This window comes from Camelus ferus, chromosome 15 (genome assembly GCF_009834535.1).
Source record: "Camelus ferus isolate YT-003-E chromosome 15, BCGSAC_Cfer_1.0, whole genome shotgun sequence".
NCBI lineage: Eukaryota > Metazoa > Chordata > Mammalia > Artiodactyla > Camelidae > Camelus > Camelus ferus.
Genome location: NC_045710.1, coordinates 30701562 through 30729525, shown reverse-complemented (window position 1 = coordinate 30729525; position 27964 = coordinate 30701562). Strand labels below are relative to the sequence as shown.

Sequence of the window (27964 nt, the reverse complement as noted above, 5' to 3'; positions counted from 1 at the left end):
CCAAGATAAGCAGCAAAAGCATCTTGAGAACTGAAATTCCCATCCACCAGTATCTGACTCAGCTGGCTCCCCAGCAGGCCAGGAACTCAAAAAGCAGCCTGTTTATAGGAAATTTGGAGACAAGATAAAGTATCTGTGATAAAATGACCTTGAAAATCCCCAGCACTATAGAAATTTGGTTTCATACTCAGAGACAAGTGTCTCGTGTTTGACGGCTCTTTAGTCTTTGTTCTGCTGCTCAGATTTGCCTTCCTCCCTCCTCTCCGATTTCTAGATGCACCTTCAGGTCTAGGGCCCACTGTTGTGTTGAGGTCCCCTTTTCAGCACCAGGCCCCCAAAATATCTTGGCTGAGAACCACAAACACATCTTTATCAAAGGTCATGTTAGGTCTGGGGGGAAATAAATTCCTCTCCGGCGGAGAAGTACAACGAGTGAAAATAGAAGGTGACCTTCAAGGCTACGAGTGGTGTGTGTACACGGGGGCTGATGGGTGAGAGTGGGCCCTCTGTCAGGCAAGGGAGGGGACACACTGCTCCTGCATCTGGCCCAACTCTGCTCTGGACTGGGGCTGGTCAGTACCCCCTGTGAGGTTGGCTTTTGGCTTTTTCATTTGATTCAGGTGGAAGAAGACTACTTGTTTGAAAAAACAGAAGTCAACTTTTGGGCTGAGACCCTGATCTTCGTGAAATACCTCTACAAGCACCTCTCCCACCTCCTCTCCAAGTCTAGCTGGTGTCCCCTCAGCCCCGAGAGGCTCCGTCATCTTCAGAGGACAGCGGCAGAGCAGTGCCACCTCCTTTCCCAGCTCTTCAGAGAGCTTCCACCAGCTGCTGAGTTTTTGAAGACGGCGGAGTTCACAAGGCTGTGCATCCAGGAGGAAAGGACTTCGGCCTGCCTGAGGCTGCTGGCCCTTCTGGAAGGAAAGCAAGGGGACTCTCCTGCAGCAGCGAATCAGTTAACTCTTCCAGAAACAGAAACAGCTTGTTGAAGAAAGATTTGTGGGGTTGGGGGCGGGGTGGATTACTCCCCTACTAAATCTGCAGAAAACATGTTGACCATAAATTCAAATATCTTCCCCCTTTCGTGCCTCCCCCACTCTGGGAGTCTAGTCTTCTGTCCTACAGAGGAATTTTTCTTCAGTGCAGTCATTCAGGGCAGCCTCATTTATTGCAGCTACTGTAGGAAGTGAGGCTACCACGTTGAGTATTTACTCTGTTCCCAGGTGCAGGCCACCTGCAGGCCTGAATTAGCCTTTTTCATCCCTCAGGACCTCCAGTGTCCAACCATAGCCAGCCTGCATTTTCTCTGAATTGACTACACAGAATTGGGTTTTAACACATGATTTCCCCCCTCCCCTTTTTTGGCTGGAAGTAGGAGCTGGATTAGTTGGCAAAGAGCCCACTGGGTCAGAATTCCAAATTTTATTCCATTTTAGCTAAGGCAGAAATATGTTTCAAATGTTGGATCCTGGGAGAATGATCAACTTCATACAAATAATTGTTTTTAAAGTCCTTCAGTGACCTACATGCCATCCTAATTATTAAGAGAGCCATTAAGAGCTCCTGCCTGCCCCCCCCCCCCACCGAAAGTTTTTGTGCTGTTGTTAAGAAACCAGATTTTGCCACGCAGTGAAACCATAGGCTCTAAACTGTTAGAAGGAATCTGGGGAGAGGAGAGTCAGAATAAATGACTTGTTTGATGCCTACACTGTTTACTGTTGTTTTCTTGGTGGCAGTAACAAGCAGATTTTCATTTAATATGCTAGAGAACATTTATCCATTTCATTGATTTAATCTAGAAACTTTAAAGGGTTCTCTGCTTTTCTACATCCAGCCCTCACCCTCTACCCCATGTAGCCAGCAGGTGTCGCGCTTGCTTACATTTTGCTGCTGGTCCTGTTTTTTCATTGGCTTACCATCTTTAATTTATAATTTCATTGTGAGTGTTACCCCAAGTCAGTCATCTTGAAATTCATAGCTTGGATAGTTCATAGCCTCATCCATGTTCATTTTCATCCTAGTTATCTGAAGAAGCCATTTCAGTAATAGTTTATAAATTTGGTCCAGCTTTCAGGGTCTGTGATAATTTTTAAATACTTCTCAGGTGAGCAATCAGAATTTTATTGATGTTTGAGGGTCTGCAGGAGTATTTTAGAGGAGAGAGAGTTCGCTATGATCATTTCCAACTGCAGAAAGGCTTATATTTCAAATAGAATTTGTTTTTCTTTGGAAGAAAACTACCCAATACTAAAAACAGAGACTACTGGTGGTCTAGAGAAAAGAGCTGTGTAGGAAGAGTCAGGGAAAGAAGTTAATTTAGTGTCCAACGTTTTGTCGGAAAGAGAACAGGAAATTCCCTGGGTGGTTTTGCACTATTCAGCTCAAACTGTGTTTTTTGTGATCCTGAATTAATTACCTGGTTAGGCATCTCTGTAGCCCACACTTGATGGAAAGTAGCCAACCTAACATTTCTTTTTGTTCTGAGAAGACCTGGCTGGTGAGAAGTCAGGGAATTGTTGGCATAACGTGGTGATAACCATGGTAGAATAATTATGAAACTGGCCCCAGCAAAGCCCAGCTCATTGGAAAAGGCCAGCATTCCTTTTTCTCTCTCCATTTAAAATGAAATAAAAGCAGTTACATAATAATAAAAATATTTTCTACCAGCAGGTACTCTGTACCAAAGCATGTACCATAGCATGTTTACATGTTAGCCTCCAAAGTCCTCCTACCAAGCCTGCAAAGTGGGTGTTCTCATAGCTGTTGACTGGGAATTACCCCAGATTTGGAGTTTGGCTGGCTGTAGCCAGCCTGGGAGGACAGAAGAGACAGATGTTTCCACTGGTTTTGTATCTGAAATCTTGTTACTGGACTCCAATAGCAGTGGCGAGGGAAATGGCTCTTTCACACTTTCCTAATGTATTCCCAGGAGAAACTTAGAACACCCCACTGTCAGGGCCACCCTCAAACTCTTGTGTTTGGGTTCATTTCAACAAAGAACAAAACAGAGGCAGGGTTCTTGGGTATTCTAGGCTACAAGGGTCAGCCCCAGTTGCCCAGCCTTGTCTAGGGGCCAGTGTAGGCTGGGTGGTAAGAATGAAGCAGTCACCTCTTGTGAGGTCACTGCCCTTGGCTCCCAGCTCCAGGGTCCAAGATTTGGTGCCCCTTCAGCTCTGCATTCATGGTTCTGTGGACCTCCACCCATCTAGCCATACCCCAGAGGCCTGGCTTTCTCCATTTTTATGCTTACTTGTTTTAATAAATAAGGTGGATTATAGTTGTTTGTCTTTTCGACACCTTAACAAATAACTCATCTGAGCCTTGACAAAGGTGAGAGATAAGTAAAGCAAGAATTATCTTAGTTTTTACAAGGAAACCCAGGTGCCAAAGTGATTGTGATTTGCCTAAAATGACATGGCTTATAAGGGACAGGGCATGAACTCCAGCCCTGTTTCTAATCCTAAAGTCCCTGCAGCCCTTCCCGACTCTAGCTCTCTGGGTGGGTGTGTGGAGAGTACAGCAGTGGATTCTGCAATGCAAGCTGAACTGTAAGGAGTCGGTTTCCTGAGTGACAGGCCTGGTTCATTCCCATTCCCAGGTTAACTGAGAGCGGGAATGAGCGCCGCCGAATGGAAGTGAGCACAAAGAAACACGGCCAGCAATAAGATCAACTGGGGAAGGGGGTGTAGATCATGGTTGCTGCTTTCGCCGTCAGGTACTAGACCTTCCAACTTAGGCCCGATTACAGACTAGGCTGTCAGGTGTGCAGAATCATGGGCCCGGCTCCAGCTTTTTGGCAGTATATGTGTAGACGCGGGGTGAGAAGTATCCTGGACCAGACTCCAGATCTGCCTGGGTGGGGCTGACAGCGGCTTTAGCCTCACTGGGCGCTAGCAGGGTGAGGTGTCTGCCCCATACCCGGAGGGCGCCCGCTGGCAAAGAACATTTCCCAAAACGGGCTTTGGGGTGTGGGACTGGCGAGAGAAGAAAACCGGGGCGAGCCCACCGGGCGCATCCTCGGTGCCCAGCCCTACCTGGCTGCTGTTCGGCCTCAGCCGGAGCCCGCAGCCCACAACGAGGCGAGGCTTGCCGCCCGCAACAACCGGGGAAGGAAGGGGCTAGGAGGGCGCGCCAGGCTAAGGCTGCGGAGGGCGGGGAGCCTTGGCTGGCAGCTGTACCACAACCCCCGGGAAGGCTGGGTAGGGCCGGACCGACCAGCAGACGGACAAGGCGGCAGGAAGCGGCCTCCATGCCTGCGCGGCTCTCCCAGCCTTTCCTCCAATCCACCCAGCCGGCTCCCCCGCCCGGGACGCCCCGCGCCACTCCGCGCCTTTGGCCCTGGCTCAAGGTCTTGTGATGTGATTAGCAAAGCCAGCGCCTTGTCCTCAGACACTCAGCCCTGCCCGGCAGGCCTCGGCGCTCAAGCCCTGTTTACTGCAGCCTGGGCGGGAAGAGGGGCGGAGAAACGGGCCCAGGCTCCTCCGGGCGAGACTGCCGGGGCAGTCGCCCTCGTGGCCGCTCCCGCCCCCACCCCCACCGCGTCTCCACGTGCAGTCGGGTTAGGGACACCACCCATCAGACTCAGGCCCAGAACCCCCGTACCCCACGGCCGGGGCACCTTTGCAAACCAGCCGGGCCGAGCGGACGGTTGCAATATTCTTGCATTTTGCAATTCCCGCGCCCAGTATAAAACCGAGAGTGGGAGATAAAAGCTCCACAATTTCGCCTAGCAGGATCGGGCGGGGAAAGACACGTCCAGGACTGCAAAACCCGGCCACGCTAAATGTGCTGGGGATTTCCAATAGAGCAGCCCCTGAGGTGGGGAGCGGTATCTTCCCGCCGCCACCCAGCAGCACCTATCTGGGCCGAGTCCTCCACGCCGCCCCGGACGCCCAGGCGGCCGGCCCCGCCCCGAGGCCTCTCCGCCCCCTCCCCCCGAGGAAAAAAATTGGCGGCGGCCAATGGGAGGCTAGAAAGGCGCCTGACGTCCGCGAGTCGGCGGGCGGCGTTGCCTGGAGACCCCAGCGGGGTCAGCGTTCTGTCCCCTCCCCCGGCACGCCCGCCCAGCCACTGCCGCGCTTCGGGGCTTATATAGGGCGCGCGCTCGTTGGCCGCTGAGTTCCAGCAGTCCGCGAGCTGCCGTCGGCTCCGCGTGGGGGGGCGGGCCGGGCACCCCGGGGCGCGGAGGAGCGCTCTAGCTTCTCTCTTTTCCCCCCACTCCGCACTCCCGGGCACCCTCAAACCAGTCCACGCTGCTGTCCCCTCTCCCTCTTTTCTCGCCCCCTAGCGAACTTTCGGTCCCTCTCCCGCCCCTCGCCCGTTATTCGTCGTGGCTCGAGCCCGGCCGCGCCGCCCCAAGGGCTCCTCCGGACCTCCCAGCCTGCAGCTCTGACCATTACAGGATCCAGAAACATGTCGACCACACTTCTGTCCGCCTTCTACGATATCGACTTCTTGTGCAAGGTACGCGGGGAACCAGGGAGGGAGGAGAGTGGGCAAGCAGGAAGCCCAAGTTTTCAGATTTGGCCTTAGGTCCTCGACTTTGGCGGGTTCCTCTCCCCATCTTGACTTTTTGGGCAGGGAAAAACCCCAGAGTTAGCAGTGTGTGCTCGTGCCTTGTGGGCGGGGAGAAGGAGAAGGGAGCAGGAGGGAGTCGCTGTAGCTGTTTAGTTTCTCCGCAGCCGACCACAGCCACGCTGCCCGGGGCTTCCCGGACTGGGCTTGCGCCGCCCAGGCCGGCGGCCCTCGGCTGAAGATCACATGTCGCAACCCAGCGCGGCCCAGAGAGGCGTAGGGTGGGAGAGTCGGGCTCCTCCCAGCGAGAACTTGATTCTTGAGCGCGTGTTAAGGGTGGAGGTTGGGGACTGAGTGGAAATCTGAAAAAAGGAAGAAAGAATCGGAGAGCTGGAAGTTGTTACTCTGCAACTCGCCCGAACTCTTCCCTCCCTTTTCCATTTTTCATCCCTTCCCCGCTCCCCCCCTTTTGGCAGACGGAGAAATCACTGGCCAACCTCAATCTGAACAACATGCTGGACAAGAAGGCTGTGGGGACGCCCGTGGCCGCTGCCCCCAGCTCGGGCTTCACGCCGGGCTTCCTCCGACGGCACTCGGCCAGCAACCTGCACGCGCTCGCCCACCCCGCGCCTAGCCCCGGCAGCTGCTCGCCCAAGTTCCCGGGTGCGGCTAACGGCAGCAGCTGCGGCAGCGCGGCGACTGGCGGCCCGACCTCCTACGGCACCCTTAAGGAGCCGTCGGGGGGCGGTGGCACGTCCCTACTGAACAAGGAAAACAAATTCCGGGACCGCTCGTTCAGCGAGAACGGCGAGCGCAGCCAGCACCTCCTGCACCTGCAGCAGCAGAAGGGGGGCGGCGGCTCCCAGATCAACTCAACGCGCTACAAAACTGAGCTGTGCCGGCCCTTTGAGGAGAGCGGCACGTGCAAGTACGGCGAGAAATGCCAGTTCGCGCACGGCTTCCACGAGCTGCGCAGTCTGACGCGGCACCCAAAGTACAAGACCGAGCTGTGCCGCACCTTCCACACCATCGGCTTCTGTCCCTACGGGCCGCGCTGCCACTTCATCCACAACGCCGATGAGCGGCGGCCTGCACCGTCTGGGGGCGCCTCCGGGGACCTGCGTGCCTTCAGCGCCCGCGACGCGCTGCACCTGGGCTTCCCGCGGGAGCCGAGGCCCAAGCTGCATCACAGCCTTAGCTTCTCGGGCTTCCCTTCGGGCCACCACCAGCCTCCCGGGGGCCTGGAGTCGCCCCTGCTGCTCGACAGCCCCACGTCTCGCACGCCGCCGCCGCCCTCCTGCTCCTCGGCCTCCTCCTGTTCCTCGTCCGCTTCGTCCTGCTCGTCGGCCTCGGCGGCCTCCACGCCCTCGGGCGCCCCGACGTGCTGTGCCTCTGCGGCGGCAGCGGCTGCAGCCGCCTTACTCTACGGCACTGGGGGCGCCGAGGACCTGCTCGCGCCCGGCGCGCCCTGCGCCACCTGCTCGTCGGCCTCGTGCGCCAATAATGCCTTCGCCTTCGGCCCGGAGCTGAGCAGCCTCATCACGCCGCTTGCCATCCAGACCCACAACTTCGCTGCAGTGGCCGCCGCCGCCTACTATCGCAGCCAGCAGCAGCAACAGCAGCAGCAGCAGCAGCAGCAGCAGCAGCAGCAGGGCCTGGTGCCCCCTGCGCAGCCCCCGGCGCCGCCCAGCACGCCCCTCCCTGTCAGCGCCACCGCGCCGCCCTCGCCGCCCTTCAGCTTCCAGCTGCCGCGCCGCTTGTCCGAGTCGCCGGTGTTCGATGCACCTCCCAGTCCCCCGGACTCGCTGTCGGACCGCGACAGCTACTTGAGCGGCTCCCTGAGCTCGGGCAGCCTCAGCGGCTCCGAGTCCCCCAGCCTTGACCCCGGCCGCCGCCTGCCCATCTTCAGCCGCCTTTCCATCTCCGACGACTGAGGCAAGAGGGCGCCAGTGAGGAGGAGAAAAGGAAAGCCGTTCAGGGGGTGTTGGAGGGCTCCCCCGCCGTTCTCGCCCCTACTAGGGGCAAAGGGGCACGGGACTGTGAGGGGTGACAGGCCACGAGCAGACTGCAGGCCGTACCGAGCACTTGGACTCGAACTTGTGTGCTGGGAGGGGCCCCCACCCCTCCCCTTTCGGTTTCCTCTTGTTTTTTTTTTATTATAATTTTTATTATTATTACGAAGTTTCATTCATGTTGAGCAAAAAAAAAAGCAGCCAGCGAACTTTTTGCGTTGATGAACAAAATATTCACAACAGGGCAGTTGTGATGCGAATAGAACAAAAACCAAACACTTAAAACTTTTTAGTCTCCGATGAGTTTGAGACTTTAGGAAAAATCAACCCAGCACCAGCAGCTACCAACCACCATTCCATATCTTCACTTGAAAAGCATTAGTTACAGTCCAGATGTGGGGACTCTTATCGTGAGAGAAGTTCCTAATTGTTTGCCTCAGACCAGTGTAAACAAACCAGCCAGCCACCACATTGCTAAACCTATAAGCTTTTAGAACCCAGTATTGTGCCGAGAATATGCCTTAATAGTAGCCCTCAGCTCTATAGGTGTTTTGTTTTTTAGCAAAGTTACATATGGTTTAGGAAAAAAAACTTGCATTCCAAAGTTTCATACTGGTTACTGGTTTCATTGTCACCACATAGTGGATGTTTAATTTAGAACCATTTTGTCTGCTCTTTCTGGAAGCCTTGGGCAGAGATTAGTTTGTAATTGTTGGGGAATAACTGCTGAATTTTTAGCTGTTTTGAGTTGATTCGCACCACTGCACCACAACTCAATATGAAAAAACTATTTAACTTATTTATTATCTTGTGAAAAGTATACATTGAAAATTTTGTTCATACTGTATTTATCAAGTATGATGAAAAGCAATAGATATATATTCTTTTATTATGTTAAATTATGATTGCCATTATTAATCGGCAAAATGGAGTGTATGTTCTTTTCACAGTAATATATGCCTTTTGTAACTTCACTTCGTTATTTTATTGTAAATGAGTAAAAAAAATCTTAATTTAAGAGATTGTATGTAATATTTATTTCATTAATTTCTTTCCTTGTTTACGTAAATTTTGAAAGATTGCATGATTTCTTTACAGAAATCTATCTTGATGCTGTGGAAGTAGTTTGAGGAATATCTTACGAGTTTTAGAATGTATAATGGTTGTAGCCCATCCAACTTTAAAGAAAAAAAGTGACCACATACTTTGTGATCAGGCTTAAATGTGGCATAATTTTCTCATTCCAACTTTATAAATTAGCAAAAAAGTTTTTTGCTTGCTTATTCCACCAATTCTACTGTGACATAACTGCGTATAAAGACATGTAGCAATAATTGGGGGGGAGGGGGGTTAGTCTTACAGTGCCTTTGGAAGGGCCAGAACTTGCCTTAAATCTTCCTCAACCAAATAAGTATTTTCATCTATTAGTGCTTGAGAGAATTTGAATGTAGGATGGGTTCAACTGCACAAAAGGAAAAGATTTTTACCACTTTTTTTTATATAGATATAAAGTGAAGAGGCCACCTCTTAGTGCTAAAATGGTATGTAGTACATGAATATGCCTTGTTTAATTACAAAAAATTCCAAAACTTGTACTATTTTTTTTTTCCTTGTAGAAAAGCAGGAATGCTTTCCTGGACAGCGGATGAATGAGCAGTAGTTGTAGTTTGTACGTAGGTACAGTTGGAGCACTATGTTATGTATGTACTCTGGACTACTTTGACAGAAGTAGGTATTTGAATGTAACAAGATAAGTCATCTTGAGTTGTAATATATTTTGGGGAATCAGTTCACTACAAATTGTGACTGTAAACATTGTACTGTAAATGTTTTGTAGTTTTCCCCCAATAAAATTTTTGGGAAAGATATTAATGTGGTAAGATAGCTTTCTTTTTTTAAAAAACAGGAATATCTAGCTTTCTAGCTTCCTACCACTTTGCAGGCGTTGGGGTCTTGAGGGGTTGGGTTGGGGGCTAGGATTTAGAGCTGGCAGAGCCAGGGTTCAGAAGAACCTGCCCCCCCCCCCCGTATGTTTTGTAGCATGTTCTTCTAGCTGAAAGAAAGTAATTTGGACTGTCAAGGGCATTAGTTAGCTCTTTCCCTTGGTAATAAGATGCATCCCAGTTGGCTGACTGGCTGGTGGCAGGGCCTGGCTGGGAGGCCTGAAGGGGTGTGGCCCGTCTGAGTCACCAAGTGGATCACGTGTCTCCAGTGGCAGCTGAAGAACTGATTTTTTTTTCTCTCCCGCTGGGACGGCCCGGGAACAGAGCTGCCTGGGGGAGGAGGGCCTTGCCAGCCCGTGGCTGAACTAGGGGTGGGCGGGCCGGAGAACCAGGATTTTGCCTGGACTTTGGAAAGCCTAGGTTGTGTCCTGGTCCACAGAGGAGGGAAAGAAAAGGAAGATTAAACAGGTTAAACTTACATCTGGGTAGTGTTTGTTTACGCTGACAGCTTCCTCTGGGAGTGAGCACACACGTTATTTATGCAAAAGGATTAAGTGTCTGTGCTTGAGAAAGCAAATTCAACCCAGGTCTCTGGAAAAAGGAAGAAAAACACCAATCTGCTGATTCTCACACAGTCGAACAAAGCCTTAGTACGGGTCTTAACTACCAATCACTTGAAAACTTAAAAATCTGGTTCATAAATGAATTCCTGTTTTTCATTCGCCATTCCCTCCCCCACCACCACACACACAGACACGCACACCGAGCTCACTTTTTCCAAAGTAGGTAAGAGATTTAGCCAAAGTTTGTTTCCTTATCTACAACAGCTGGGCTCTCTCACCCAGGCTCGCATCCTCTCTCAGCCCTGTGGGAGCCAGGGTCTCCTGGGTCTCCCAGCTTAGCCGGGCTGGGTGGGGGCCGTTGGTGGAGCCCGCCAGGCCTCGGGCAGCTGTTTCACGTTAACGATGATTGCGCTGGTGCTAACTGGAGCGTTTTGGTGCTGGGCGCATGCTGCCAAAGGGGATGGGGAGCAGTTTCAAAGTTCTCGCAGATGCTGGGCCGCTGGCTGAGGGCCTCATCTGTGGGGGAGGGGAAGCCTGAAGCCAAGGAGGATTTTGGCCGGCAAGGACCTTGCAGGCTCCCTGACCTCTTCACCATAAAAAATGTGCAATGGCGAGGAAAAGTCTAAAATGTGGTGTTATTTAGGCCAAACTGCATTTTGAAGGCCTTGTTTCCACGACATTCCCAAACTGATTTTTCTAAACAAGTGTTTTTGATCAGCTGGAATGTTAGACTTCTCTTTAGGGTAAGCCACATTCATTTTTGAAAATTGGTTTGTTTGAAAGCCTAACTGCTAGGATCTGATGTTTTGTGTTTTAGACCCAGTGGAGCGTGGCAAGCTGGGGGGAATCATTCAGAAATTTCCTCTTGCCGCAGATCAATGGAGGGTATGTAGGTCATTGTCTTTCTGCAGCGGCTGGAATTAACAGCCCACAAAATGCTCTACAATTGCTTGATCACCCTTAGGAAAGTTTTCTTGTAAATTAAGGAAACTAGAAGTAAAAATTGCATGTAAGGACAAGCCAGGATTCCTATCATGGGCTGGGGAGTGGAACTAAAACTGACTCCTGCATTATACTCAAGATAAAAATTCTTTGACAGTTGGTTGTGAAAATGAGCCCAGAATGTGACGGTGTTTAGAAAGTCTTAATGGTAGCATTTTCCACTGGCTCTTTGAAAACTAAGGCATTTTTTTTCAGCAGCCCAATTAGTGTGTGCCACCTTCTAAATTGTTTCCAAGTGGGGATGCATGCATGCACGTGTTTTCCACCCCTCACTCTGTCTGAATCTACTGCTGTGTGTAAAAGGAAACACACACACAATTACTGAAAAGGCCAAAGCTCAGCACTCGCCCTTGGGAGTAGATGGAGGATGGTGAGCCCTGCAGCGGCTCAGGAACCCCGATGAAAGGGCCAGGCCTGGAAGGCCCAAAGCAGGAAGGACAAACAGACATAGCTCTTGGCTGCAGGTCTGGCCCAGCACTGGGATGCTCAGTGGTAAAATCTGCCTCAGGGATCTCAGAAAACCCTCAGGCTAGATGGATTCAGGGAGGAGGACCACTAGAGAGCATTTGAACCTGGAAAGGAACCATGGCCAGACATTTGCTGTCCTCTAGTCATGCTTGTGGTGACAAGAGTGAGGGCAGAAGTGACTCTGGCCACATCTTGAAAGCGGAAGTTTGGTCTCGGCGCCTTCCCTGGCCTTGTGAGTTAGTGGGAGCCAATGCGGCCCCTGGAAGCCGAGCCTGGAGGCTGAGCCAGGCTGACCTTCCATCAGGGTCCCATTGTTGTCACCTCATTTAATTGTGTTTCTTTTCTCTTGTTCACTCTCTGGGGGATGTGCAGACCTGTGGCTATCCCCGACATTTCTAGTTTCTCCTTGTGCGGCTGGCAAGGCCAAGGAGGAAGGGAGGAAAGGAAGGAGGGCCGGGGAGGCAGCCACAACCTGGCGGCTGGACAGGCCTGGCCAAGAGGAGCCCTGCGGAAAGGGGGGCCCCTCGGGCAGCAGGAAACCACAGCAACTCCAGGCCCACCCCTGCCTAGGTGGGTTCTCCCAACGTCTCCTGACAGTTTATGCTAGACCTGGAAAGTTTATGAGTGTGTTTATGTGTCTAAGGGTGTGTCTGTGTGTGGAGGGAGGTCGGTTGGAGTGTGTCCACATGGAGGGTGTACATGTGTGTGGACCTGTGGCCTTGTCTGTCAGGGTGGGTGTGCACACGTGCATGGCATTACTCTGTGTCAGGGGTCTGTGTCTGTGTGTGGGGCTGTCCTCTGTGGGGTGTGTGGATCTGTGTGGCTGTTGGTGTGGGGGTGATGGGTATGTATGTCTATAGGTGTGAGAGTTGGTGGGTGGGCATGGAAATCTGTGTGAGTGTGGGTGTGTATGTTGTTCAGTGTGTGTGTAGGTATGTTGGGAATCTATGTGTGAGTGTGGTTATGGGTTTGGGTGTGTCTGTTGCTGTGTGTGAGTGTGGGTATGGTTTTGAAGGTGTCTGTTGCTGTGTGTGTGTGTAGGTGTGTCAGTGTGTATCTGGATATGCGTGTGGGTTGGGTGTGTCTGTTGCTCTGTGTAGGTGTATAGGTATGTGTGTGTGGTGAGTGTGGGCTTGAAGCTGCCAAGTGTGTGTGCATTGGTGTGTGTGTCTGTGTTAGTACAGGGTGCCTTTGCCTGTCCCTGTCGCTGTGTGTCTGTGTGAGTGTGCCTGTTGCTCTGTATGTGTGTATCTGTGTATGGGTGTAGGTTTCAGTGTGTCTGTTGCTCTGTGTGTGTGTACCTGTGTGAGTGTGGGTTTGGGTGCGCCTGTTGCTGTGGTCAGGGGTGTCTGTGAGCTGCTGCCATGGGGGGAGGTGTGTGGGTCTGCGGGATGAGGGCTCTAGGGGTGTTGCTACACGTGTGGGTCTGGATGTCTCCGTGTGTATGGGGTGTCTCGGTCGGGACAGAGTGTTAACAACACCTTCGCAGGAAATGCAGTCCTTTTTAGCAGGCCTCTTTCAAGTTAAAAACTGTTTTCAAAACCCGGAAATGGTGGCCAGGCTGTCACCCGCTTCCTGCAGGGCAGTGGGCAGAACAGGGCTGAGTGGGAGGGTGGCAGACAGGCCTTCAGGCCTGCAGGGACCCCAGACCCACTTCATTGCTGGTCACACCTGCCAAGGACAGGCCTCCTGGGCCCCACTGCTGGGACATATTTAGAAACAATTAATTCTCTAGTTGGAGGGGGAGGGGCCCTTTTATTTTCATCTGTTGCAGAAATAGCTCTTGTCAGATAGGAGTTCTTGTGCCCTCTGGGGTGAGAGGCAGCTCTGAAATAGAAGGAAAGATATTAAGGATTTTAGACAGACAAGAAAACTCCTGAGCTCGCTGAAACTGAGTTTAAAATATTTCTCTAAAAATAAGCTTTGTTTTCCTTGTGGATTCCTCTGGCAGTCGGGCCTTCGTGTCAGGGTGTTTAGCTGGCCTGGGAAGCCAGGCGGAATTTTTAAAAAAGTGAGTGTTTCCCAGCTGTGGCCTTGGAAAGTTCTCTGTTTTCCATTTATTGAACTCCTAGTTTCCGGCTAATTAAAATTATTTTCAAATACAACTCTGTGGCCCAGCAATATTTGATGAAACACAGAATTCCCACTGACCCCTCCGCAGGAGGCTGGGCCAGGCTGTGGGGTGGCCTGTGACCCCCCTACTGGGCCAGGTACTGGTTTTACAGGGAGGGGAGACCCAGGCCTTGGTCTTTCCAAATCCCACCGCCCACATGTAGTGACTGGAGTGAGAGGCTGCTTGCGGGAGCATCTCTGGGCCCTGTACCACTGGAGAAGGGGCTGCGGCGTCCTTGGCGACCTGCTGTTTGTTCCCCTGCATCCCCGAGTGGAGAAGGAGTGGACTTCAGGGGAGAGGAACGTGGCTGAGGCACGTGGGAGTTGATCTTGGACTACGTGTCTGTCGCTCCCTGGCCTGGCTACTGCTGAAGCTTCAGGTCCAGACAGGCCAATGTTGCAGGACCTACAGGATGTCCAGACTCCCAAGGTGACACATTGTGAAGATGGAAATCCTAGATGCCGCAGGGCAAGAGGCATATATAGCTGAGGCCCACGGCTGGTGTGAGTCACGTGTGCTGGCAGGCTCTCCTCCACTGCCCTGGGATTCTCTGCTGACGTCTGGGGGTGGGATGTGGGGACTCCTGCCGGGACCTTTCGTTCATCCCACAGGTAGTCCTTGATTGTCTGGTACACGCCGGCACTGTGGTAACAGAGGTGACCTGACAGATGTCACCCCTGCCTTCATGGAGTGTACATGTTTTCAAGTTTCATTCATGTTGCAGCATGAATCAGACTTCATTCCTTTGTATGACAGGATAATATTCCATGCTATGGACGTACTGTCTTTTGGTTTTCATTCACCAGTTGAACGTTTGAGTTGTTTCCACCTTTTGGCTGTTGTTGAACCACACTACTGTGAACACCAGTGTACAAGTTTTATGTGAACATATGTTTTCAGTTCTTTGGGTTATATACCTACGAGGGGCATTGCTGGATCATATGATAACTCTACGTTTAACTTTTTGAGGAGCTGCTGTACTGTTTTTCAATGTGATACATTGGTTTTTTAGAACGGTTTTACTAACGTCTGTTTCTGCTACATGATGATGCATGCTCCACGATGGCCACATAAAAACACGTGCACACTTTTTCACAATAGCCAAAAAGTGGAAACAACCCACATGCGCATCAACAGATGAATAAATCAACAAAAGGTAGTACACACCCACACAATGGGATCGTATTTCATCACAGAGAGGAATGAAGTACTGACACACGCTACAACATGGATGAGCCTTGAAAACATTAAAAGTGAAAGAGGCCAGACACAAAAGACCACATGTTGTATGATTCCACATATATGAAATGTCCAAAATAGGCAAATCCATAGAGACGAAAAATAGATTAGTGGTTACCAGGGGCTGGAAAACGAACAGGGAATGACTGCTGATAGACACAGTGTTTCTCTGTGGGGGGTTGATGAAAATATTCTAGAATTAGCAGTGATGGTTGCACAACCTTGTGAATAAACTGAAATGTGTACATTTGTATACTTTAATGTGGGAAATTTTATTGTAGGTGAATAATCTCTTAATTTAAAAAAAAATGTATATCCACAAGCTGAAATCCCTCCCACAAAAGGGAAGGACAGGGCACTAAGGGAACCTCTGTCAGGGGAACTGACCTCACTTAGGGTTCTGGAAGCCCTTAAAGAAGTAAGAAAGACAAAGGGGAAGAAATACTTAATAAGGCAAAGGAGCAGTTAAACAGATTTCTAAGTAACAGGAACAGCTGGTGCAAAGGCCCTGTGGTTAGAGGGAGCATGACTCCACAGAAGAAAGAAAAGCATAAGGCACCTGAGGGTGGAGAACAGAACAACATGGCACAGGATGGGGCTGGAGTGGTGGGCTCAGCCCTCGAGATGTCTCACCTACTCTCTGTCCCCCACCAATTCCTCTATTAGAGCATCATATTCTTAGTTCAATAATTTCTACGTTTTAAAAATTTTATACTTTGAACTTTTCTGTATTTTAATTAAACATTTTAAAATAACTTTTTCAATTAAAAGAAAATTGCCCTCAGAGCTCCCTGCTAAAAATGTAACTTCCCCTGAGAGGGGGACTCATTTGGATCCTTTGCCCCGGAACCCAGGAAGTTATCACCAGTGGAAAGAACTGGGACTGGAGTCAGGTGGGGAGAAGGTCCCAGGTGCTGCCAATGACCCACTGTGTGCCCTTGAGCACAGTTCACTGCCTCTTTGAGCCTCAGTTTCTTCATTTGAAAAATGGGCGAATCCATTGTTGTCCATGTTTTGTTGTAAAGATTAAGTGAGATAATATATGTGAAATGCCTAGAGGTGGTAAGTGGTCAGCAAGCATTAGCTGGCTGTTATTATTACTATTGTTAGTATTATCGCCACCATCATGCTTCATCATCTTGGCTTCCCCTCCTCCCCCAGTTCATGCCCACAGGTCTCCTGGTCTCCATGCCTTTAAGACTCTAATAGCTCCTATTTATGGAACTCCTATCGTGTACTAAAGCTTAAGACAGTGCTCTTAGCTTACCCAAGACTGAAGTAATGTCACTAGCCCCATTTCAAAGATGAGGAAACTGAACTCAGAGGAGTTGTCATAGGCCAGAGGCCAATAAGCTAGGAAAAGGCAGAAGCCGAATTCAAAGGAAGCTAAGTAATGGCTCCTTCAAATTGTCTGAGGCTGCCTCAGACTCCGGATTTACTCCTACACTGTCTGGAAACTGAGATTTCCAAGAAGCTTTCTAGGGTTTCTTTCCATGCTAGACCACGCCCTGCCTCACCTGTGCTTTTAAAACAGTGAATTCAAGTCAACCTTCAGCTCAAAATCCTCACTCAGAATAAAATCTTACCAAGGCCTACGAGGTCCTACATGATCTATCCCTCCCCATCCACCCACTAGCCCCTTTCCCTTCTGACCTTGACTCTCCCTCCCCTCCTCCTGCTCCAACCACTCAGGCCTCCTTGCTGGTTCATAATCACGTTAGACCTACACTCTGTCTCAGGATCTTTGCACTTGCTATTCCTTCTGTCATTCTCTTCCACATGGCCCCTTTCCTCCCATTTCCAGCTGTCACCTTTTCAGGGGGCCACCCAGACCACCCTCTCTAAAACCACAGCCCCATCTGGAATCTTTCATCCTGCTTTATTTTTTCCCTCCATTTGTCATCCTCTGACATATTTTTGATGCCTTTGTTTATGTATATATTGGCCTTCCTTCTGGAACTCTAAGCTTCATGAGGGCAGGCACTGTCCCCAGAGCAGGGGGAGCCACTGAAAGATTTTAAGCTGGGGAGTAAGACAGCCACATTCACATTTTTAAATGATTTCGGTTGTGTGGAGAGTAGACTGGAAATCATGATTCCTTATAAAAACAATTTTAATGCTGAAAAAGTTTTTAAAAAACCATGACCTAGTGTAGCCCTCTCATTCCACAGATAACTAAGGCTCAGAGGAGGTGGGAGGACCCCTCTGGAGACTTCTTAACTTCGGGGTTTCTACATGAACCCTGGGAAAAGAGACCACCCAGCACCAGGTGTGGGTTGTCCCAGTAAGGCTGCTGGTAAAGATGCTGCACATTGATTCTCAGGGAAGCGGACCTAAAGCCCTCTGGGCTGAGAGGCTCAGAACAGTGGGTCTGTGGGTGTTCTGTTTATCTGGCTTCTCAGGGAGGTCCTGGAGGGTCTGTGGGGGTGGACATGCCAGGAGCTTACAAGGCACAGCCCTGTGAGCCCACAGCTGCTGCTGGGGCTGAGGCATGAGAGGGCTCTGGGCAGGTGTCTCCACTGCTGTGTGAGGGGCCTGGTCTGCAGGGGTGACAGCCAAGGGATCTCGTAGACCTGAGTTCAAAGCTCACTTCACAGCCATTCCCTACCTGTGTAATCCTGAGCAACTCTCTGAGCCTCAGTTTCCTTGTCTCTGAAATGGGGATGATGACACAGTTCCTACTACACAAAACCCCCATGAAGGTCAAAATATGATGTCACAGGTAGTGTCTGGGAGAGGGCCTAGCTCAGGGGCCCATAGGTAAAACCGTGTGCAGGCTAGCAGGGTGGGTAGCAGCCTGAGCTGCCCAGTTCAGCTTTGTTCCTACCAGCTGGGAGACCGTGAGCCAGTGGCTTGATGTCCCCGTCTATAAAATGTCAGTCCTGTCTCCCAGGGCTATCATGATGCTTAAGGGAACCAGTCAACTCACTTAGCGAGAACAGAACCCCCCACATAGGAAGTGCCATGTGACAGTTTGTTACTGCTCTCTTGGGTTTTTTTCACACCTAATCAACAGACACCCAGTCTGAGGGGGTTCAGGAAGTCTCCTTCATCTGCCCCAACACGGGGCTGTAAGGTGAGAGTGACAACTGTTTTCCTTTAGAAATTCTAGGTAGATCTGCGCTGTCCAGTGTGGTAGACACCAGCCGCATGTAGCTGTGAACATTTAACTTAAAATTCTTCCTCGGTCACACTAGCCACGTTGCAAGGGCTCAGTTGTGGCTAAGGGTTACTGCACTGAACATTTCCATCATCCTGGAAAGTTCTGTTGGGCAGCACTGCTATTCTGGAGGGTTCTATTAAAATGCAAACAACTGTAAGGAAGGCAGCTTCTACTATCGTCTAACCCTGGAAGGGTTGTCCTTTTCCAAAGCAAGTCCTGGGACACACCCAGGATGTCCTTGATGGCTCCCCCTCCCTCCACAAGCTAAGAGAGTCCCAAATATTCCCCAACTGCCCCTCTGTCTGGCAGACTGTATGTGCCAGTAGGAGAGATGAAGGGACTGCCCCCCATGTGGTGGTACCTCACAGCCCCGTGCAGCAGCCTGGGACCCGCTTCTTCTCAGATGCCCTGGAGACGTGGACCCCCCCCACACACACACACCCCACTGTCCCTGTCTCCACAGCTGTGACACCACATCCATCCAGTCACCCACGCCAGAACTGGGGTCCTCCCAGAGGCTTTCTCCAGCTTCCCTCTACCCTTTCCCTCAGGCTGCCTGAACTGAAGGACTGTGCTTTCTAGCCAGGCCTGGACAGCCGTGGGCTGCTCCTCTCCCCATGCCCCTGCCTGGGACCACCCCCGCCCCCCGCCAACCACCACCACGTCCCTCTGCTTTCTCTGCCTCAACTGAATCTCAACCTTAGCTCTCACCCCACCCCACTCCCAGCCTCCCAGGGTCCCCCAGGCCAGCCTTTGCAGGAGCACAGAGCACACTGTCCTACACCAGCTGCTCACGGCTCTGTCTTCCTCTCCAGTCTGTAAGTTCCTTCAGAGTAAGAACGTCATGTTCCTTCTTGCACGCCCCGGCCTGGCTCCTAGAATGGCCTCAGTAAGTGTGCAACAAAACCAGCTCCCCTCACCAACCCGGCGTGAGAGTGGTACTGTCCTCTCCCACTTGACCGATGAAGAAAATTTGGCTCAGAGAATTGCAGACACTTGCCCAAGGTCTTCCAGCTCATGAATGGTGGGGCCATGGTGCCCCTCCCTACCTCCGCCCCCACCCTCTGTGAGGCTGGGATGTTCTGAATGGAGACAGATGCATTGCTCTTTGGTATACATGACCGCCTATTGAGTTTTTCCTCTTATTCCAAACTTGTGCATGCTTGTTCTGAGCATCCAAACAGCAGACAGTGCTTTTCAGTGTGTCCAAACAGAAACGTTCCTCCTGATCTCCCTCCTCAGCCCCACGCAGCAAAGCTGACCACACGGAACCTGCTTTGTGTGAGGAGTTCCAGAGATTTGACTGTGCACCTCTGTTCATCCTCACACACACTTTCAGTTCACAGGGTGGGGTCATGCCGTCCATCCTGGCCAGGGGCCCGCTTAACAGTAGCTTGGTACCCATAGAAGGGAGGCCCGATGGTGGCTGCCCGGGCTCTGCACCAGTTTACAAGCAATGTGGCATGGACATCCTGACTCACAGATCCCCGGGCAAATATTTCCCTCAGATGAATCTGTGAGGCAGCTTTGCTAGGTTCCGGGGAGGCTCCCATGTTTCGATGGAGGGTAATATGCATTTAAAACCTTGAAAGTGGCCATCATGGTCTCCTCCCAAAATGTGGCATAAATACCTCCCACCTCCCTGGGCCTCCGATGTCATTTCCACCCCTGTTCGTTTGCTGAGTGCCTGCCTGTGCTGTGTCTGGAGTCCATGTGACAGGGGCTGCCCCGTGGGGTCTGGTCTTTGTCTCCCTGTCTAGTTCTCAATTCCTCCTGTGTTAAGCCCCAGCTCCCCACACCTCCAGGCTCTTGGAGAGCAGCCTGCAATTGTCCACCCCCTTCCCTCGAGCTGGGGCCAGAGACTGAGGCTGTCAGCTGGGACAGCCCCTCTAGGCTCAGGGCACCTGGGCTTGAGGACAAGGAGGTGGGAAGGTTCTTCCCCTGAAACCAGGGGGAAGCCCCCACCTGTGTGACTGTGGACGGGGGCAGCAGACATCCTCCGGAGACAACAGTGTTGCCCATTGAGGAAGTGAGACCCTGCAAGACCTCAGCGAGTGTGTGTGTGGGAGTGCATATGTGTGCAGAAGTGTGTGAATTGGAGCCCGTGCTGGTGTGCATGTGTGTTTTAGGGGCCGTTGTGTCAGGGGTTATGTAAGGGAGGCACTCCCTGGGGCCAGCAAACCGCAGTGGTGTAACCGCCGGCCAGCGGGGCCAGCAGTAGGAAAGGAGGGAAAATATAAACACCGCGCTGGGCCGGTCGCTCACCCGCCACAGGCGGGCCCTGGGCAGGCCAGCCCTTCCGGTCCTCCATTCCTGCCGCCTCAAGCTCTGTGAGCTGGCCTGCGAGGGGTGATAATGCAGCCAAGGAGACCAAGGCCAGGGGTCTCAAGAACTCTACAGGGAGCGGACATCCACAGCTCTTGATCCTGGGCCGAAGGACAGGACGGAGAGGAGAGCCCAGCAGGGTCTACCCGGTCTTCTCCTGGGTCTGCCATAGGCCATGCTTCCCCCCAGAATGAGGCAAGCCACCTGCCACACCGTCAGAGCTGCTCTCTCTTTACAGCCTTCTTGGGGTCCCTGTGTCCCAGAGGCCTGGCATTAGAGCTCATCACCCTGCACTGAGCCAGTGTGGACTCACTGCTCACCTGCTCACATACTTGGGGTGGCCTCAGGGCCAGCTGTCTCTGTCTGTCTTATATTCACACATATGTGCACCTCCTCCCTGCTGCCCATACCTCATCCCCAGCCCAGATGCTCGCCTTCCAGTCAGCACTCAGCCTCTTAGCCCTTCCACACCGCACCTGAGGCCCTCTCTTCCTGGAAGCCTCCACTGACTGCTCTGGGAAAGAGTCCTCTCTCCCTGCTCTGAGTTCCTGAGGCGCCTCTGGACACGCAACCTGACATCTGGGCACACACATTCTCCAGTTGTTCACTTTAATAATAGTGGCCATCATTTATGCAGCATATTCTCCACCAAACCCGGTCCCTTAAGGTCGTTATTGCATGTCATCCTCACACTAGCCCTAGAAGGTGGTTTTCTTACCACAATTATGTGGCAAGGGAGCACACAATTGAGGTGTCACAGAACATGGGTGGGCTGCTCAGTCCCAGGCTCTGACCCAGAGACCCTGCAGCCAAGGCTCACCCTGGGGGCTTCCAGTGGAGTGGGCTGGAGTTTCAGGGTCCCCTTGAACTTGAGGTCCTTCCCTGAGAGTCCTTTGGAGTTGTCACTGAGCTAGCTGTGTGTTCTCGTGAGTATACAGGAGGGAGAGAGAATTCTCACCAAGGTGGAAGCTCAAACTAGGGAGACAGGTGAGTAAAAACCAGAAAGCTAGAAAGCAAAGATGACTCAGGAGATGGCTGTGGTCCTGGCTGAAGTCAAAGACAGGGCAGGGCTGCAGGAAGGAAGGGAGCACCCGGGGAGAGGGAGAGTAGGTGGCCTATGGCTGGCTGGCTCCCCCTCCCCTCTGGAGGAAGCATCGTGCCTGCTCACCCTGGCCTGTGAGGTCCAGCAGGCCAGGGAGCCCATCATCTTCTTCCCTCTGTTCCCCTGCTGCATGGGGCCCACGGCAGTCACCCACCCTCAGTGGGGAGGGGCTGGTCCATGAACTGGAATGGCTAGCAGACCCCAGCAGTACAACTGTCTGCTGTACAAGGATTAAATGACATAAAATACACCACACCTGGCACACAATGGTGCTAAGTAACAACAGGGCCACCCTGTCTTCCTCACTCGGGCACCATCCCTGCAAGCCTTCGCTTGGTCACTCGTGGTGAAGTCAGGCATCCACAGAGGGCCCTGCTGGTGCTGGGCTCCAGGGAGGAGGAGGGGTGCGGAGGGGCGGGCGACCCCCCCCCCCAGGTGAGCTGGGGGAGAGCTTGCACGCCTCGCCCAGCTTAGAAGGTCCCTTTGCCTCCCTTGGCCCCTGTTCACCTCCCGCTCCTCCACTCAGCCTCCTCCAGCCCCTGGACACTCCAGCACAGCTGTGCCTCCCGGCAGCCATCACTGTCCACCTGGTATCCCAGAGCACGGACTCTGGAGCCTGACTGGTTCCATCCCGTTTTTCCCACTTGTCAGCTGTGTGACCTTGGGCGAATTTCCTCAAGTTCTCTGTGCCTCTGATTCCTCATTTATGATTTCCCTGTTTCCTGGAGGTCCACGGGGGAGTTTTGTTTCATCAGATGGCCTACAAGTTCCAGAAAGGGTAGGGGAAGCCCATTTATTAGACCACACTGTCTTTTAAAAATCCCTACCTCCACTGTAAGAGAGGGTGACCCCCATATTACAGAGGCAGGAACTGAGGTTCAGAGAAAGTTCATGCCCTGCCCGAGGCCAGCAGGTGAACCTGCCTCCAGGAGCTCTGCCTGCATTGGGTTAATTGCAACTCCAATTTCTGGGCTCTGAGGTGGGCCAAAAAGATTCTGGCCCAAGGGTGACCAGGGAGGGTGGCAGGTGATTAGGAAAGAGGTGAGTGAGCATGTAAAATGCTCTAACAAGAGACTGAACATCACGAAGAGGCTTGTTCGCAGGACACCAGCCCCACTACAGCACATCTATGAAATGGTGGATTCCATGTGGCTCAAGAATGGGCTGGTCTGCACGTGCTGCTCAGAGGGATGGCTAAGCTGTGAGGTTACAAGAGCAAAGGGAGATCTGTGTGTTACGGCACAACTTCTTTTCCTGAACATTCTGTTTAACAGATACACATGCAGACACTATCTGCTAGTGGGCATATAATATGGGCCTAACATTTTTTTTCTGGCAGGCTACACAAGAAACTGTTACCTGGTTACCTTCAGACAGAGGTTGGGAAAGGTTGAAGGCAAGGCAGGGAAGAGTTTTATTTTAACCTTTCTCTTTTGTTTGGTTTTCCTGCTATGTACATACATTATTAGAGGCATCCCTCAGAGATGTTGCGAGTTTGGTTCCAGACAGCTGCAATGCAGCGAATATCGCAATAAAGTGAGTCACACAATTGTTGTTTTTTGGTTTCCCAGTGCATAGAAGAGTTATGTTTACACTATACTGTACTAAATGTCTTTAGACTAAATGTCTAAAAAAAGTACATACCTTAATTAAAAAATACTTTATCGTTAAAAAATGCTAACCAAAATGCTAATGATAACGATGCAGGATTGCCACAAACTCTCAAATTTGCAAAGGACACAATATCTTTGAAGCACAATAAAATGAGGTATACCTTTATTTTTTTTTAATGCCAACAGATATTATCTGAGCATTTGTGATGAAAAGCCATTCTGCTCTTTTTCTGTAGCATCAGAAAAGAAAGATGTATGAAAGTTGGTGGGAAGTGGGTATGGTTTTGTTGGATCTTGCTGTTGAGGGCAGGGCCTGGCTGGGAACAAGTGGCTAAAGGGCCCGTGGAGCCCAGAAAGGGGGTGGGGGAGGAGGTCCTGCCTGCTGAAGCTTCCTTCCCCCTCCCCCAATGCCCTCACAACTGGCTCAGGAGATCTTTGAGAGGCCCAGGCCAACCCTCAACCTTTGGAGCCCTCTCTCCCATTTAAGCTAAACGTTCCAGAGTACAGGCTCTTTCTGTATGAAGACAAGAACCAGGATCTCTGTTTGCCTGAGGTCTGCCTGCAGTTTGCAGGACCCACCACTGCCTGTCTTACTTTCTGAGTCTCTGGTCCCAGGCTTCCCTGGGGGAGCTGGGAGGTGGCAGGGAGCATGCTCTGTGGCCAGGTGTTCTCTGTCAAGTCTTGCCCTCCTGTCCTCTCACAGGAGCCTCCTATATCCCTGGGGCATGCGAGGATAGGTGCCATACCCTGCTGTCCGGTCCTGGAGGGCCTGGGGATCTGCTGGGCGGTTCAAGTTCAGGGAGGTGACCCTCTGACTCTCTCCTCAGTTCTGGCATGTGGGGCTCCCTAGTTTGCAGTCACGGCTGGTCTGGCACCAGGTGAGCAGCCTGTGGTCCCTGGCTTCGCTCACTACTGACCACCATGCCAAGCCATGACCCACATCCTAGTGAACAGAGACACCCCCAGCCCTCTCAAATGGGAAGAATGCTGTGAGCACCATTTCACAGGCTAAGAAACTGAGGTCCAAGTTGGTAAGTGACTTGCCAAGGCCCATGGTGAGCTAGTGACAGAACAGAGCCTCAGATTCAGGCATTTCTCCATCCTGAGTCCTCAGCCCTCAAGGGTGCGCTGATAAGAAATGAAGTTAATATGATCTCAGGGTTATTTGAAGAAAAACCTGCCTTAAAAGTGACCCAGCTCAATAGCATTTGTCATTATGGGATTATGAACTAAAACAACAATGAGATACCACGACATACCTGTTAAAATGGCCAAAATCTGCAACACTGACATTACCAAATGCTGGTAAGGATGTGGAGCATCAGGATCTGTCATTATTGCTGGTGAGAATGCAAAGTGGTACAGCCACTTGGGAAGGCAGTTTGGCAGTTTTGTTTTGTTTTGTTTTACAAAACTAAACATGCTATTTATGATCTAGCAATCATGCTCTTTGATTTTTACCCAAATGAGTTGAAAACTTATGTCCACACGAAAACCTGCACACTGATGCTTTCAGCAGCTTTATTCATAATTTCTACAACTTGGAAGTAACCAAGATATCCTTCAGTAGGTGAATGGATAAACTCTGGTACATCCTAACAATGGTATAGTATTTAGTGCTAAAGGAAATTAATTAAGAACAAGCCATGAAAAGACACGGAGGAAACTTAAATGCATATTACTGAGGGAAAGAAGCCCATCTGAAAAGGCTACATGCTGTATGATTCCAACTATGCGACGTTCTGGAAAAGGCAAACTATGGAGACGGTAAAAGGATCAGTGGTTGCTGGGTGTGAAAGAGGAGAGAAGGATGAATAAGCAGAGCACAGAGGATTTGGGGAGGGGGTAAAACTGCTCTGTGTGATACTACAGTAATGGATTCGTGTCATATATTTGTCCAAACCCATAGAATGTACGACACCAAGAGTGAATTCTCGTGTGAACTACGGACCTTGGGTGATAATGATGTATCTATCACATATGTTCATCATATGTAAAAAATATACCACTCTGGTGGGGGATGTTGATAATGGAGGAGGCTATGCTTGTGTGGGGGCAGGGGGGCATATGGGAACTCTGTACTTTCTGCTCAATTTTGTTGTGAATCTAAAACTGCTCTAAAAAATAAAGTCTATGAAAAAACAAACAAACAAACAAACAAAAATTCACCCAGGAGCGAGGGTTCCAAAAGACCCTCTCCACAGTGCTTCCCCAGTGCCCTCCGGAGTCACTGCCAGCAAGGAGGTGGGTCAGAGATGTTCAGTGCCTGTGGTGGGCTCCCAGCTCAGGGGCTGTGGGGTGGGCAGGCCCAACTTTTCCCCTGCCACCTCCCCACGTGTTTCCTGGGGGAACCTCAGAGATCCCCAACCGTTGGCCCCCTTCTCCCCAGCTTCCTGTTTGGGTTCCAGAGAGACGTTTGGCCGTTTCTGCAGCTGAACTGGGAGCTAGTAGGGCTGGTGGGAGGGATGACACAGCCCTTGCCAGGGAGCGGGTCAGGGGGCTACAAATTGGTTGGGGCCTCAGCTTGTGGTCACCTGGATGCTCAAATCCTGACCTGGAGGCCCTTGAGAGGTCAGCATGTCCAGCCCCCTGCCTCAGGGTAGGACATATCTGGGCCAGGCAGCTGAGGTCTCAGACATCACTTGGCCCAAAATAGCCCATGCAGGCAGAACTTCTTACTGGCCAGTGTGATTAGAGCGGAGCCACTTGATTTTATTTTATTTTTTGAATGGAGGTACTGGGGATTGAACCCAGGACCATGTGCATGCTAAGCATACGCCTTGCCACTGAGCAATACTGTCCCGCACTGGGGCCACTGTATTAGATGAGCCCTAGAATCCTCACCTGTAACCACCTACTTGTAGGTACATAGGTTCATAAGTAGCTTCTTTTATTCTTCTGGTGGGTGGGACACACACTTCACACACATCTGAAGGGGAGAAACCCCGTCCCCCCTCCCACTTGCCCGGGTCTGGCTGCCCTGCCACACCCAAGAGCTTCCACCCAGCTGCAGACCTGCCAGAGGTCATGGAGAGCAGATGACACAGACCTGCCCTCTGGAGGCTCCAAGCTCATGGGGCTAGAGGCATAGGAGAGCGAGTGCTTTCTGAGGAGCAGCATGGGAAAGCCCAGGGGGACACTTAAGTGACCCTGGGGTTCAGGGAAGCCTTCCTAGGGAAAGAGATTCTCAAGTCAGATGTTCACTGATGAGTGGCATTAGCCAGGCAGAGAAAGGGTCCTTTAGCAGAGGCCCAGAGGCAGGCAGACGGGTACCTGATGTGGGCAAAGCTGCGGTTCAAGGAGGTGCTGGGAGGGGAAGAGAGAGGCTGGTTGGGACAGTCCAGCCACTCATCCCACCTCCCGTTCCCCAGTCCTGGGGGCCTAGGACTGGCCCAAAGTTCCCCTCATTGTAGCCCTGGGATCTCAGCAGGATCTCAGGCCTTGATCTGCTCCACCTCTGCATCCATGACAATCCGGCTCCACCAGCTGAGCAGAGGCTCAGACCACTGGTCCACTCTGTGGCTCCAGAGTGCGTGTGGGGCCTGACTCACTAGGCCCTGGGGAGGCCAGACCACACACCCTCAGGGCCAGAGAGCAGGGAGAAGGGAGGGTAGCCCTATCGGGTCCCCTGAAGGGGAGGGGGTGGCAGGGGCTGAAGCCAGAGGGGCCTGCCCGCCTCCCCCTCAGTGGGTCTATTTGCTCACAGGAAAGGTATTGCCTCAGGCCTCTGGGTGGGGTGTGTAGGAAGACAGGATTATCTTTGGAGATGCTCTCAGACAAGATGCTTTTGAACTGAAGGTTGTGCAGGGTGAGAACTGGGGGTAGAGGGGGTCCCCAGCTGCTGCTTCTCCAGCCCCAGAAGCAGCCCACATCTCCACTCACTGTTGCCACCTGGGGTCCACAAATCTGTTACTCCTCCATGTTCTTTGGGAAAATGGAGAGCTTCCAAAGGTGCCATGCAAATATATGCAAAATAGATGCAAATAAAAATGGAGCATCACCCATTTAAAACCAGTTTCAGGTGGTTGCTTCCCTCCTTCCTGCTCTGCCGGATTCACCTAAATTTGTGAGTGCACCTCAGTGACTGTGTGTATGTGAGAAAGTCAGAAGCAGAAATGCAGAGCGAAGGACAGGGTGGAGATTTGGGCCAAGAGAAGGCGCGGGGCCTGGAGGCACTTCTCTCCCCACAGGGAGGCCTGCGTAAAAGGATGTGTGGGGGGCAGGGGAGAGGGGAACATGGTATCTGGCTAAGAAGTACGTGATTCCTGGGCTTCCTCAGTGTCAGTGTCAAGGGTGGGGGAAGGCAGACTCTGAGGAGCAGTGGTCTAGGGAGGTGCCTGGAGTCGAGGGGAGCAGGATGGGGTTGCCCGGGTGAGCTGGGGTGGGGGGGGGAAGGGGAGTCTCAGATAGCAGCTGTAGCCTGGAAAGAAACCTTCCCAGGCCTGGAAGCCCCCACCGGTGCCAAGCTCAGTGCCACTGCTGCCCTGAGGAGCTCGTGTGGGGGTCACGACCAGCGAGGCACTTGACCTCCGGGGTCCTTGGTTTCCTCATTTGTAAACACAAGCGATGGTATGAGGAAACCACTGTGCAATGCTGATTCTAAGCATTCCGGGTCTGGTAAGATGATTTACAAACTGCAGAAAGAAGGAAGGCGAAGGCGGTCCTTCTAAAAGTCTCTGCGAGAAGCTTAACAAAACGTCTTCAAGGAATGAGCCCTGTTTTAGGAGGGACTTGGAAGTCCCCTTCCAGAGCTCCTCAGTCTCTCCCTGGGTCACATCCTCGGGTTGTAGGAGACAAGGAACGCCTTTGCTGGGAAGAGCCCCACACAGAGGAGGCTCTACAGGATTAAGAGTACACAGATCAACAGAGGTGAGAGAAAGTTAAAAGGAAGAAGGAAAGGCACGGTC

General features: G+C 51.7%; 2 protein-coding genes and 1 long non-coding RNA gene across 5 annotated transcripts in view; 2 read left to right on the top strand and 1 right to left on the bottom strand.

The window, feature by feature from the left end:
- THADA (THADA armadillo repeat containing) overlaps positions 1-1706 on the top strand; it is a 286708-nt gene extending 285002 nt beyond the window's left edge. For all 3 annotated transcript variants that reach the window (XM_032497409.1, XM_032497410.1, XM_014560974.2), the window contains one exon: positions 621-1706. In XM_032497409.1, coding sequence (XP_032353300.1) covers positions 621-989 — 369 coding nt within the window. In that variant the 3' untranslated portion in view covers positions 990-1706. The remainder of the gene's footprint in view (positions 1-620) is intronic.
- An 858-nt stretch (positions 1707-2564) lies between these two features.
- Positions 2565-25991, bottom strand: LOC116668965. The gene is made up of 3 exons (XR_004326288.1): positions 25981-25991; positions 14843-14852; positions 2565-2949 (listed from the first exon to the last, which is right to left on the bottom strand). It is a non-coding gene; the product is annotated as an uncharacterized LOC116668965 (long non-coding RNA).
- ZFP36L2 (ZFP36 ring finger protein like 2) lies at positions 5088-9394 on the top strand. The gene is made up of 2 exons (XM_032497411.1): positions 5088-5463; positions 5991-9394. The coding sequence occupies exons 1-2, from the start codon at positions 5413-5415 to the stop codon at positions 7446-7448; spliced, it is 1509 nt and encodes a 502-aa protein (XP_032353302.1). The 5' UTR covers positions 5088-5412; the 3' UTR covers positions 7449-9394.
- Positions 25992-27964: the final 1973 nt, after the last annotated feature.

Bases quoted from the DNA above. Each gene is read 5' to 3' on its own strand.
- ZFP36L2 (XM_032497411.1), top strand. From the start codon at position 5,413: ATGTCGACCACACTTCTGTCCGCCTTCTACGATATCGACTTCTTGTGC. The intron at 5,464-5,990 runs GTACGCGGGGAA...CCCTTTTGGCAG, and splicing joins ATATCGACTTCTTGTGCAAG to ACGGAGAAATCACTGGCCAA.